General features: G+C 45.8%; 2 protein-coding genes across 2 annotated transcripts in view; both read right to left on the bottom strand.

The window, feature by feature from the left end:
- Rgsl1 (regulator of G protein signaling like 1) overlaps nt 1-3787 on the bottom strand; it is a 67673-nt gene extending 63886 nt beyond the window's left edge. Inside the window, exons 1-2 of the mRNA XM_057769136.1 lie at nt 3775-3787; nt 387-469 (exon numbers count right to left, since the gene is read on the bottom strand). Of these exons, the coding sequence (XP_057625119.1) occupies nt 387-469; nt 3775-3787 (96 nt within the window). The remainder of the gene's footprint in view (nt 1-386; nt 470-3774) is intronic.
- Nucleotides 3788-9398: 5611 nt separating this feature from the next.
- LOC130874104 (transmembrane epididymal protein 1A-like) lies at nt 9399-10181 on the bottom strand. Its single transcript, XM_057769096.1, has one exon. The coding sequence runs from the start codon at nt 10179-10181 to the stop codon at nt 9399-9401; it is 783 nt and encodes a 260-aa protein (XP_057625079.1).
- Between the last annotated feature and the right edge of the window lie 2641 nt (nt 10182-12822).

The raw sequence follows: 12822 nt of genomic DNA, 5'->3' as shown, positions 1-12822 counted from the left end.
CCTGGAGATGTGACAGCTGGTTCTGGTTCCTGTTTATTTGCTGAGATTAAACTGAGGGCCGTGAAGGTGGCTCAGTAGGTAACACTGCTATCCGCCTCATGACTGTCATCCAAAGCCGCATGACCTGAATCTGACATAGTGGGGGGGACAGCACTGACTCTCACAAGTTTTTTCATCTCCACACATGTACCATGGTGCTTACATTTCACACACACACACACACACACACACACACACACACACACAGACACACACACACACAAATAAATATAATAAATTCAAAAGCAGAAAAAAATTCTCAATTTGAAAAAAAAATTAATACAAAAAAACAACAGACACTTAGATATATCGATGGAATGTTTGGATTCAGAGCTGAGAATGCTTACCGGAAGAGAAAGAAATGTGTTGAAAAAATCAGCAAAGATTTCATCCTCCAAAAGAATAATGAGATTTGTAGAACTGATGATCTCTGCATGTGGAGAAAACAAAACAGTCATGATGGAGTTATGTCTGATGGAGGAAACAAGCTGCTGGGCAGAAAATTGACATGCCAGGCCTCAGTGCAGTGGCCTTAGACCTGACCCTGTGTCCCTCCTCCAGGGCCTTTTTTTCATCGTTGCTCTCTTACATACTCCTAGCCATGGGGAACTTACTGCCTCACACAGCCTATTCCGCTTATGAAGAGATGAAAACCAAGAGTTTCTGTCTTCCTGTGCTCTGCCTTTGCCTTCTGCTTGGGCGCATCCTGCCCTCTGCAGTGTAACAGGATTCAATTGACTTGCAATTGTGAATCATATGTTCCTTGGTGTAGGTATGATAATTGTCTTGTTCAAATGAATCAGAAGATACAGGTGCTAAATGCGATAGCCTCTGGCATTTTCTCTCAAGATTGAAACCAGGAAATGTTTGCCTTTGGTTAATAGAATTAGAAACCCATCAAGCATGGCCGTGTGCAGCAGAGCCATCACCGACCCTTGTCTTCTATCCCAGACACGTCTTTTCCTGAGCAGTGGACTCTTCCCCAGTGTTTGCCTGCATCACCCATGAGGTCCTCTTTGCTTTTCCTGAGAACTCCTGACTTGTTAAATAAATGACACACAGGTCATCACAAGATCTGTTTTCAGACCAGGCATCTCCCTTTTCTTTTTTTCTTTTTTTTTCTTGCATTTTTTCCTTCTCTCTTTCTTTATCTTGTCTTATTTTACTTATTTTTATTTCTACCTCCTCCTCTTCCTCCTCCTCTTCCTCCTCCTCCTCCTTTCCTGCAGAATCCCATGTAGCCCATCATGGTTTAAAGTTTTCACTGTCGCCTGAGGATAACCTTGAAGTTCTGGTTCTCCTGCCTCCACCTCCCTAGTGCTGGGATTATAGGCATGGATGCCTGCTTCATTGCTTAAATTAATTAATTTTTGAAATAATACTTTTTATGTTTTGGAGATGTCATATATTTATATATTGTATTTTGATTGTTTCTATCTACTACGACCTCCCTCCAGATCCCCTAGTACCCCCCTCCCAACTTCATGTTTCCCTTTTTGCTGTTATTAAGAACTCCCAGGTCTAATCAGTGCTTTCCCTACATGTATGAGTGTGGGGTATATGTGCCCTCTATATGCTGTTGAGACTTGAACTCAGGGCTTCGTGTGTGCTCTACCAATAGAACTATAATCCCAGCCCTAAAATCTAGTTATCTAGTTCAAATAATCCAATGAACATTAATCTTCTAATCCAGAAAACCTTCTCTTTCCCCCTCTTCCCACTGTTCCCGTGTGTCTCCCTCTACTGTGCCTCTCATAGGCATTAGCCGTCTATGCTACATGGCTTCTCCCCTTTTTCTTATTTCTGCCATCGTCCTCCTCTTCTCCATCCACACAGAGTCCGTCTCTCATTTCAGGTCCCACCATCTATCTTCTAGGCCATAACATTGGTTCATTAAATGGTCTCTCCTGTTCCAGGGTCTTCCCTGCAAGTGCCCTCACATGGTCACCAGAGTGTGTTAGCGTTGTTGTTGGTTAGAGCCCTTCACAGATGCTCAGTGTCCCATGGTCTCACAGGCTGAGTTTTGCCTGCTGTTTGCCTCCCACCACTTTCCGGCATTGCCCACCCCTTTTATTAGTCCAAAGCAAGTCACTGTTGCTTCCCAAGCATGCTGTAGACTTCGCTTAAACACCCTGACTGTGCTACAGAGTCTCATTGCCCAAAATAGCCTCTCAATGCACAGGGCATCACAAATCACTAGCTAGCGTCAAGGACTGGCTCATCTTCCCACAGAACCTACCACAGTGGTACAGGGGCTCACTCCTCCTCTGCACTAGCAGATATGCTTTCCATTATTACAGGGAACAGGTCCTATTTTCCTCCATTGATGTTTACAGTTTCTTCACCGGGTTGAGTGAAGGGGACCCATTTCATTCTCTGCCCCTAGGCATGAACAGGACTTGTTTATATAAGATCTGTCACAGATATATGATTTTAAAAAAATATTTGTGTGTGTGCACACAGGCACACACATGTTGTGATATGTACTTGTCCATGGAGACTATACAAGGGAGTCATATCCCCTGACACTAGGGGTACAGACAGCTGCGAGCTACCTGATATGGACGCTGTGAACTTAATTCAGATCCTCTGGAAGATCATGATATGTTCTTAACTTCAGAGACATCTCTCCCGTCCCATAAATGATTTTTGTTTTTGTTTTTCACCAAAGATGGTCCTTAATTTTCTGCTTTGGACTAAGAAAATGCCTCCTCTGGTAAAAGTGCTTCTTCACAAGCCTGAAAACCCAAGCTCAATCCCCAGAACCCACATAAAAACTAAATAAGGAAACATCTATCTAGGGTCCCAGAGCATCTAGGGAGAAATGAAAGCTAGAGACAAGAACATCTGCCCAGAGACCCTAAAATTCACAGAAAGAAGAGATGCTGCCCCAAGATAAAGGCTAACGCAGGCTCCCAAAAGTTGTCCCTTGACTCGCACACATGTGCCCTGGCACGAATGCTCATGTGCGTGCGCACACACAGTAATACAGTTTTTGGTTTGTCTGTTTGTCAATTGTTTATACTAATCATTTCTTACTAATTAAGCAGCTGTTTATTGGATGAGAATGTCATGGAAACCGACTGAGTGCAGGAAAGTGAGGCTCAGCAAAGTTCCCCATTCTCTGCCAGGCAAGACAGCCCCTTCTTAGAGCTAACATTTCCACATTCCTGTTTTCTCACACCCCTACCCCGGGTCTGCCTCCAACTGTGCTCATCCCACACCTCAGCAAGATAAAATCGACAACAAAAGAAATCCCTGGATAACCCTGAACCCAGAGGGCCTTCTTCCTCGAGGAGGTAATACATGTGGTGACTGGACCTACATTTGACCTCTGTCCCTCTGGCTTTGTCTTATGATCAAAGCCTTCCTGTCCCATCCTTAAAGGTGTGATGGCAGGAGTGGGGAAGGGAAGACAAATGGAAAACAAAGCCCAAGGATGGCATCACAGTCACACAAGGTGCCCCTGATGACTCACTGATGTTTAGACGGAGGGCGAGCTGTCTGCCCTAGAGGAGGGAGGGCAAGCTGTCTGCCCTAGAGGAAAGAGGGTGAGCGGTCTGCCCTAGAGGAAAGAGGGCAAGCTGTCTGCCCTAGAGGAAAGAGGGTGAGCTGTCTGCCCTAGAGGAAAGAGGGTGAGCGGTCTGCCCTAGAGGAAAGAGGGTGAGCTGTCTGCCCTAGAGGAGGGCTCAGGCCTTGGGTTCATCCACCCACCGCTATCTCCCAGAGACTCACCAGCGTTGCTCATGTTGCCATGCCCTCCCTGCCACGGATTGGCCAGGAACAGAACGTGAGCACACAGTGAGCCCTCCGCAGTGTTCCATCTCAATTCCATTCTATTCCTCTCCTCTCTGCCGCAGCCCTCAGTGTAAAGTAAATCTACCTTATTCCATCGCCTTGAACAAACCAGACCCATCCTATACTTAGCCACTCTCTGTGTGTTGAAAGCGTCTTCCAGGTCTGTCTAGGGTCCCCTATGGCTAGCTGAGCTGTCACATTGCTGAACATAGCTGCACCCTTCATTCAGCTTTTGGTCCACTTAGAGTAGTGGTTCTGGTGCTGCAAGTCTGTATGGTGTAGTGTCCTTATGTTGTGGTGACCAACAAGCATACGTTATTTTCATACTTCATAACTCTAATTTTGCTACTGTTGTGAATCGTCGTGTCAATATCTGATATTCAGGATATCTGATATGAGACCCCTGTGAAGGGGTTGCGACCTGGAGGCTGAGAAATGCTGACTTAAAGCATCAAGCGTCTGATGTCTTGAATTCCCATCTCTAAAAGTACTTAGTTCTTATTGTCAATTGCTTGTTTCTCTGTCCTTTTAAGTTATTTTTCTCTCTTTTTCTGATAGAAATGGGACATTAACATGAAAGACCCTCAGGCCTATATATATATCAACGACTTAGCCAAGAATGTCTTCTGAAATCCTAAGGACAGCATTGTTCAGTATCACACCTAAGAGAAATTTCAGGAAGAAAAAGATTTGGCGCTGTTGGGAGTTCGAGGCCAGCCTGGCCTACAGTTACAGGTCAGGTGAGGCTACGCAGTGAGACCCCCTTTAAACAGAAGTAGTAAACTCCAGGGGAAGGCCACCGAAGAATGACTTCTGGCTCCCACATCCTGGAGACACAGGAAGACATATACATATTTTTAAATTGAAAACATAAATTACTATTGGTAAAAAACTTATGGAGCCCACTGGGATACCACATGTTTCCAGGGAAATTGGGATCCCTCTCAAGATGCTTAGTTTCATCAATTAAGGAATTTAAGAACAGACAGAGAAGGAAGCCCAGGGACAATGATTTTCATGTTTAAAAGAAAAAGCACAGTTCAGACAAGCTAGAAATCTCAGCATTTTCCTGAAGGAGGGAGATGGGGAAGAGGAGAGAAAGCCACACCTTTTTGAGTTAAGCATGGAATTTTGGCACACAGCAAATGGGAGGGAGCTCCAGAGAGAGAATGAGAAAGACCAAGGGACCAAAGAACACATTCTGGGTCTTTGGCTAGAGTCTAAAGCAAAGTGACAGAGGAGGAGGAGGAGGAGGAGGAGGAGGAGGAGGAGGAGGAGGAGGAGGAGGAGAAGAAGAAGAAGAAGAAGAAGAAGAAGAAGAAGAAGAAGAAGAAGAAGAAGAAGAAGAAGAAGAAGAAGAAGAAGAAGAAGAAGAAGAAGAAGAAGAGGAGGAGGAGGAGAAGGCTGGGTTTGGGGGAGGAAAGACTATCATCTCACTGAAGGGATAGTTATTCCTCCCATCACTTCAGTGGGGCTTCAGGAGCATTGGCCTTCCTGAGGGGTGGTCTCTGCTGGGTGATTGACAAATGCAGCTTTATCAACTCTTGTGTTAGGACTCTATCCAGGGCCAAAGATAAAACTTGGGTTCCTTTGGACCCTGGCTTTAGTGGCTTACATGGCTTTAATGGCCTCAACAAAGGCCTAGATCAAGGCTACGGTAATGTTGCCCCTTCTGAAGAGATAACCCTGCCGTCACTTATAAAAAGGGTTGATATTAGGGAATGGATATAATCCACTTTCTCCATGGAGACACAATTCTAAAGCTGTTCACCAGAGCCCCCACAGTTAGCCTCTAGGCAGGAAATGCTTACTCCCTGAAAGAGATCTAAAGGACTGTGGAAGCTGGGCGGTGGTGGCACACGCCTTTAATCCCAGCCCTCGGGAGGCAGAGGCAGGCGGATCTCTGTGAGTTCGAGACCAGCCTGGTCTACAGAGCTAGTTCCAGGACAGGCTCCAAAGCCACAGAGAAACCCTGTCTCGAAAAAAAATAAAAATAAAAAAATAAAAAATAAAGGACTGTGGAACCAGAGCCCTCTTCCAGCAATCCTGACCTCCAAGCAAGGACTTTCCTAGAGTTATTGCTCCAGGGTCCCTGCCCTACCTGTGCGGTTTCTCCTGCCTGTTCTCACCCATCAGCACCAGGACTTTACCCTGGTAATTTTGATGATAATGGTTGGGATGAGACCCAGGGGTCTATATTATTCACAAATCCCTGGGTAATTACTGCCGTCCGGCAAATATGGGAAACACTGGTGAATAAATTAAAAAGCTGAGGTCACAGCTCTGCTGCTTGCTGGGTGTGCTTTGTACCAGGTCCTACACACAATGCTTCTCTGCAGTCTGGGTGTCATCTTCACCCAGCGCACACTGACCCTGGAGATGACAGTAGGGTGTCACCAAATATTAAGAAGAAAATTCGTAACAGATGCTTGACAAAATACCGCAAGCCTTTGGCAAAAGGGAATAATATCTTTATCTAAAATCTGAGTCAAGGCTGCAAACTGGATGAGGGCCTTCACTCTGGCCCTCTTCTGGGGCGGCTCCTGTTAGCTTTCGGCCTGTCAGTTCACTCGTTCAGCGTGTATCTATTGAGCACTCCATCTGACAGAAGCTTCCCCACAGGTTTGGATGCACCAATGAAAAAAGAAGAGTCAAGAGTTCTCCCATCGCAGTGCTATATAATCTATAATGACTTTATTGGACCAATCATGCCATTTCCGCCCCAAGGAAACTCCATGAGCAGCGCATCACAAAAATACTACTTGGCTGGATCGTTCTCATGCCTACAGTGCTTAGCTGCTTCTTCCTATAATCACACGCTTTTGTTTTGGGTCGTTTGCCCCACCTTTCCATAAACACCAAAGCCAGTTTTCAATTACCGCATATTCCCCCAGTCCGTCCCTGACTCCTCCTGCTGCGAGCTCAGTGCCAATGAGTGTTCATTGCTAACGGCACCAACCACACGGTCTCCACTGTGACAATGGTTTCTGGGTCTAGAATAGATGTCCTTGTCCAAACCCTCACTGCTTGGGCATTGAGAGGAAATGACTGACCCCCCTCCCCACACACACACAGCATGAAACAATTCCTTAAAGCTCATCCAACGACTTTTCACATGAATTAGAAGGGACCTTCAGAGACTAAATGACCAAGAGGTTTCTGAGTCACACACACACCTTATCTGTTGAATTCACACACACACACACACACACACACACACACACAACCCATCTGTTGAATTCTGGGTTTATTTGTGTCCACACATCTATCAGGAAACAGATCGACACCAGGTTTCTGCATTTGTTCACATTTGATGGTGTGTCTTTCCTGGTGTCTTCCTGTCCATCCGTCCATCCGTCCTCCCTCCATCCCTCCCTCCCTCTCTCCCTCGCTTCCTTCCTTCCTTCCTTCCTTCCTTCCTTCCTTCCTTCCTTCCTTCCTCCCTCCCTCCCTCTGTTCCTCTTCCCTTCCCTCCCCTCTCTCATTTGTTCTTCTCTCATATATTTTACCCAGACAGCAGTTTCCCCTGCCTCTTCCTCTCCCCTCTCCCTCAGATCCACTCCTCTTCTTTTCCCTTCAGAAAAGGCCAGGCCTCCCTGAGATATCAACTAAACTTGGCATGTCAAGTTATAATAAAACTAGGCACATACCCTCATATTAAGCCTGGACCACACAACCCAGAAGGAGGAAAAGGGTTCCAAAAGTAGGCAAAAGAGTCAGAGACCCCTTCCCCATCACTGTTAGGTGGTTCAATACCAATTGGAGAGCAAGTGCCTTTCCGGCTCACGTGAAGATGGTGCCCTCTGGTGGAAAGTGAGGAACATTACACTGTTATCTTGGAACCTGTAATTTAGAGTTTTGCTTTCAGCATTGATTAGGATTCATCAGTGTTCTTAGTGACCATGACAAGGGGAGTACAAGAAGATCCTTGTCAGGAACGGGAAAATGGCTCGATGGTTAGGGGCACTTAGTATTCTTCTAAAGGACCGAAATTCAGTACCCAGCACCTACATCAGGTGGCTCCCAACTACAGGTCTGAGTCTAGCACCTTAACCTCAAGACACCAGAGGAGGCTCAAATCCTGAGACAAAGCTTGGAAAGACATCCATGGTGTGGAGGAGCAACAAGGGTCTTGGACTTGGCTGTGGCAGGCAGGAAGATGCAGAACCTTCTAAGGACCCTGTAACATCCCAATGGTCCCAGGGTTAGGTAGAAGCTAGAAAACTGAGTTTCCTAAGGCGTACCTTACGTTCTCACCAGGGAGAGGAACATTCGGCCTAATGGTTCTACTGAGGCAGAAAAAGCCACTGTGGGTTGCTGTCCATGTGTGAGAAGTCTATGTGGTTCTGGTTCTGGAAATCACCTCCCCTCTTGGCAATGGTTCAGACTTCTCACACATTCCCAAACAGGAGGAGGGGGTTCCTGACCATCTGGTAACAGTCACACTTTGACTTCCAAACAGGAAAATTAACAAGAAAGGATGGGTCAGAAACAGAGGACACATCTAGTTCTCCTAGAAACTAGACTAATACAAATAACTAATTGGGAGAAAGACTTGAATGCCTTGCTCCAAGCCCGCTTTGTCCTGACTAGACGTTCTCTCCATCTGGACTGGGGGACATTCTTCACCTCATAGGCTCCTATTGCCTTAGCTAAGCTCAGCTCTCACCCCCTTGGCACCCAGCTGCAGCATTATGGAATGCAGCACGTAGCTGCCTTAGCCCTCTAAATAACATTCTCCAGCAGGACTGCTGTGAGGCTGAACAAGCCATTAGACTTTATTATCCATGGGAACCAGAGAGGGCTAGGGTTGGGCAAGTCGGCTATTTAGAAACTGATGGAGATGAATCCAAGGCAATGGGAGAAGATGCTGAGGAGGAGAACCTGACCATGCTTGGGGACTCCCCTATGGCTGTTGGGGGTCACTGCATTCTACCAGACCCTGCAGAGGAAGGCGCTGTTCACCAGGGTCTGACTTCCAGTCAGACAAATCACAAAGCGGTCAGAGAAAAGAACCAGGACCAGTTCTGAGCTTCACACTGCCAAAATGACAGCCTGGATCTGAAATGAGCCTCACAGAAGTCCAGGACAAGAAACGACAAGGAGATGGTTATTATGATGGCTGAGCAAGGAGGTGCTAAGTGTGACTTCTGATTAATGTTCTTCTATGTGATGAAGTAAAAGATATTTACTAAAGGTTCCAAAGGCAGGATATCATACATTTGTTATGTTCTCATGGGTGGGGAGTGAGGGTGGAAGAGGGGGTGCAAAGAGGTGCAGGACAGGCAGGTGCTGTGGTTGGAGTGGGAACAGGAGAGGGATGCGGGAACTAAGAGTGAAGGTCATAGAGGGCCTTTCTTGCTTTATTTCTCTTCTTCGCACCCTCAGCAAATTAGATGAAGAGAAGCCAGAGGTATACCCATCCCACCAGTCTGCTGTCTCAAAGTGGGTCACCTCTGAAGGGTGCCTGAGCCTCCTTTCTGGTACCTTCCTCTCACCACTTGTCATTCAGATGTCTTGGGAGCATGCAGGGATATCAAAGCACGTGGGCGCGTCCAGGTTCAGGCATCAGTGATGAGGTAACAATGCCACACAATGGAGCAGCCGTAGATGCAGATCATCAAGAAGGCACCGAAGGCCACATGCCAGCAGAAGAAAGTGGTGGCAAATGCTATGTCATGTTTGTCATCGTCCATCCACTTATAGCCAGAGACTGGTCTGTACAGCATGAAGCCTATCTGCATCAGCCAGGAGCCCGTGACGAGGTACAGAAAGGCCTTCAGCATCCAGATTAGCAGCATGTTGGGAGCCCACAGCTCAACCGTCAGCACCAGGGTCAGCAGAAACAGGGCCTGGATGAGCAGCATGTGCGTGAGAAGCTCCACTCCTTCTGTGTCCTGCATATGAGACACCATCAGGGGCAGAAGGAGACACATGCTCAACGCCTGGGCACCTTGCTCCAGAACTATGCACCTCTTGGGCAGCAGGTTCTGGCTGACCACGTCCACACACCCACTCAGAAAGAAGGCCGCGTAGAGCGTGAGATGCTGCCACTGTTTGCGGTACATGAAGGTTCTCTGGTGATACATCTTGCTGATGAGCAACAACTGCCAATGAATGCTATGCAACTCTTGCACTACTAAAATGCAGGAACTCAGTATCTTCAGAAAGCCAACATAATACATTTGCCGGAACCTTGCCCATCTTCCTTTGCTCCAAGGAGGGCGTGGTGGATATTGGACAGGGGAGTTGCATATCACAGCCCTGGAGAGAAGTCCTGCGTGATAAAGTCCATAGAGGAATAAGGACAGGCCGGGGTACAGATGCCCCTCAAACCCTCCCATGGGTTCCAAAGCAGGTGTGATCAAAGGCAGAAGCAAAAGCAAATGGTCATTCGTTCAGGTGTCTGGGACACAGAGGGAGCCCGCTGAAGATCACTTATAACCTCGACCCATCCCACTGCATCCACTTGAAGGAGGGAAACGGTTTTGGAGGAAACCCAAACCTAGGTTGGGGTGGGTGTCATGGTTTCCGTTACAGTCTTCTGCTCTGGTTCACTAATAACCAGCTAACCACTGGCGAACAATGAAATCAACATGTCTCCAGCACAACACTTGGGTATCAGCTGTCCGCACATCCTATGACCTGGGCCTCCTGTCCCTCTGCCCACCTGTTCCTCGGTCCCTTTGCTACCTTCCTCACTTTCTTCCTGTCTCTGTCCATTCAGGATGCCAAATACTGTGACTAACACCACTCATTGACCATGTGGCTTATAAACAGCAGAAAGCATCTGATTTCTGAAGGCTGGATGCTCGGAATGAAGACGCTAGAAGATTCGTTCTCTGGTGAGGCACGCTTTCCCACAGACAGTACTTTCTCACTGTGTTCTCTCATTTCCCAAGCATCAAGCCTGCTCTCCGGGGTCTCTTTAATTGGGGTGCCTATACCATTTATAAAGGTTTTGCCCTCAAGACCTAATTACCTCCACAGAGGCCTCACTTCCCGATACCATCATATTATATTAACACAAGAATTTAAAAAAAATGTTTTATTAGCACAAAATAATTGTACATAGTAATGTGTTTCATTACAACATCTTCGTACATGCACATAACATTTCAATCATGTTAACCCCATAGTTCTCTTCTGGCTTCCCCTCACTTGAGCCAGTCTTCTTTTTTCCCAGCTAGCCTCGTTTCTCATCTATTTGTGTGTGCAATCCAGTGAGTTCCATTAAGATTGTTTATAGGCACATGGGGATTCTCCACAGGAGAATGGGCACTTGTCAGTAGCTATAACACTAAAGAAAAGGTCTCTTTCTCCACCATTAACCTATAGCCCACGTGAGTCCTCCCTCCTCTGAGACAGGTTGTTGACAGGCTCACTCTTGCGACACATGAATTTTAAGGGGCACAAACTTCTGCCCATGACATCTCTAAACTCACAGACTATAAGGAACTCAGAGAAAGCATACAATATGGTATATGTTCCTTGAGATTCCTGATGAAGGGCTGGGGTTGTCGCTCAGAGGACACAGTGCTTGCTTAGTAGGCACGAAATCCTTCAAGCTAATAACTTAGTACGAATTTAACGTGCAATGTTTTCATAAAGTTAACATTCATTTAGAATTTGGTGGTCATTTGACCCTTCATGACAGAAAACTAAATACTGGGTGTGTCTCAAGTTTTGTTTCACGAGGATCCCATAGATTCCCTTTTGACTTATCTGTTGATAGACTGTATTTTGCTGCTATTAAGAATGTTCCATTTTAGCCAGGCAGTGGTGGCGCACACCTTTAATCCCAGCACTCAGGAGGCAGAAACAGGTGCCAGGACAGCCAGGGCTACACAGAGAAACTCTGTCAGATAAGTAGACAGACAGACAGACAGACAGATATGATATGATAGACAGACAGACATAGAACATTCTGTCTGGTAATTATTACTGATATGAAAACTATAATTTTGTATTGATCCTCATCTTACGTCTCTTGTTGAATTGCCACTGTTCTAATTTTCAATGATTTAGTATAATCATATCATCTTCAAAGAATAAAATGCATCTCATTTTAGAGGTATTTTTGTCTTTCCTTTGTACCTTGTGCGATTCCATAGGTAACATTCAAAAACTGCATAAAGATAAGTAACATGAAAAACATTCGCAATCAAAACTCAAGGACATGGTTGCCTCTGAAAGGTAAAAAATGAGAGATTTGAGAGGGACACAACAGCCACTGAAAATGACAATATCTTCCTGTTCTTAGACTAGTGGGGAAAGTGAGTGTCTGGATCAGGTAACAACTGGATAGTTTATATACATTCTAAAAGTGTTATTTTATATCTACTCAATATTTTTTTAAAAAATTAGAAAGAAAACGAAGTAGTATTATATGTGTAAGCAATAGTTAATATCTAATCAATCTACTTGAGAGCAACTGAGAGAGAGAAGTCTTCTCCCTCCAAATATCAAAATGAGTTTTGTTCTAGGGCACCAGCTCTTTCTGTGTCATTGGCGGTAGGCTTCCTCTCTCTCTTTCTTCCTAGTATTCATCCATATACTGTGTTGGTAAAAGAACCGTGATAAATAGAATTTCCTCCTACCCACCCCTCATCCCACAAGCTAAGCGAATGCTCTCCCACTGAGCTACACGCCCAGCCCAAGAATTCAATGCCTTCTGCTGCTTGAATAGGATCGCTTTAGCCACTATTGATTTGAGGACAGTGCTGGCAGCTTGCTAGTCACTCTTTTGTCAATGTTTCTTTTTCCACTTCAGTCTTGATGCTCAGCCCAGATTGGCCTTGAACCCTTTCTTGGTAGATCTGTTTCGATACCCACATGCTGGATTTACTGGCAGGCGCCATCTTGCCCAGCCCCTCACAGCTTATTAATCAACAAATAACTTTCTAGTCACTTTCTTCTGCTTCATCCTCATGTACTTCCCTTGTTTCAGCGTCAACAATACTGTATTGTTAAAATGTCTCTCAG

This window comes from Chionomys nivalis, chromosome 5 (genome assembly GCF_950005125.1).
Source record: "Chionomys nivalis chromosome 5, mChiNiv1.1, whole genome shotgun sequence".
NCBI classification, from domain to species: Eukaryota; Metazoa; Chordata; class Mammalia; order Rodentia; family Cricetidae; genus Chionomys; species Chionomys nivalis.
The sequence above is the reverse complement of the archived record's forward strand: the minus strand, read 5'-3'. Positions and strand labels throughout refer to the sequence as shown.

Coding starts and splice junctions, on each gene's coding strand:
- LOC130874104 (XM_057769096.1), bottom strand. CDS start 10,181: ATGGGAGGGTTTGAGGGGCATCTGTACCCCGGCCTGTCCTTATTCCTC.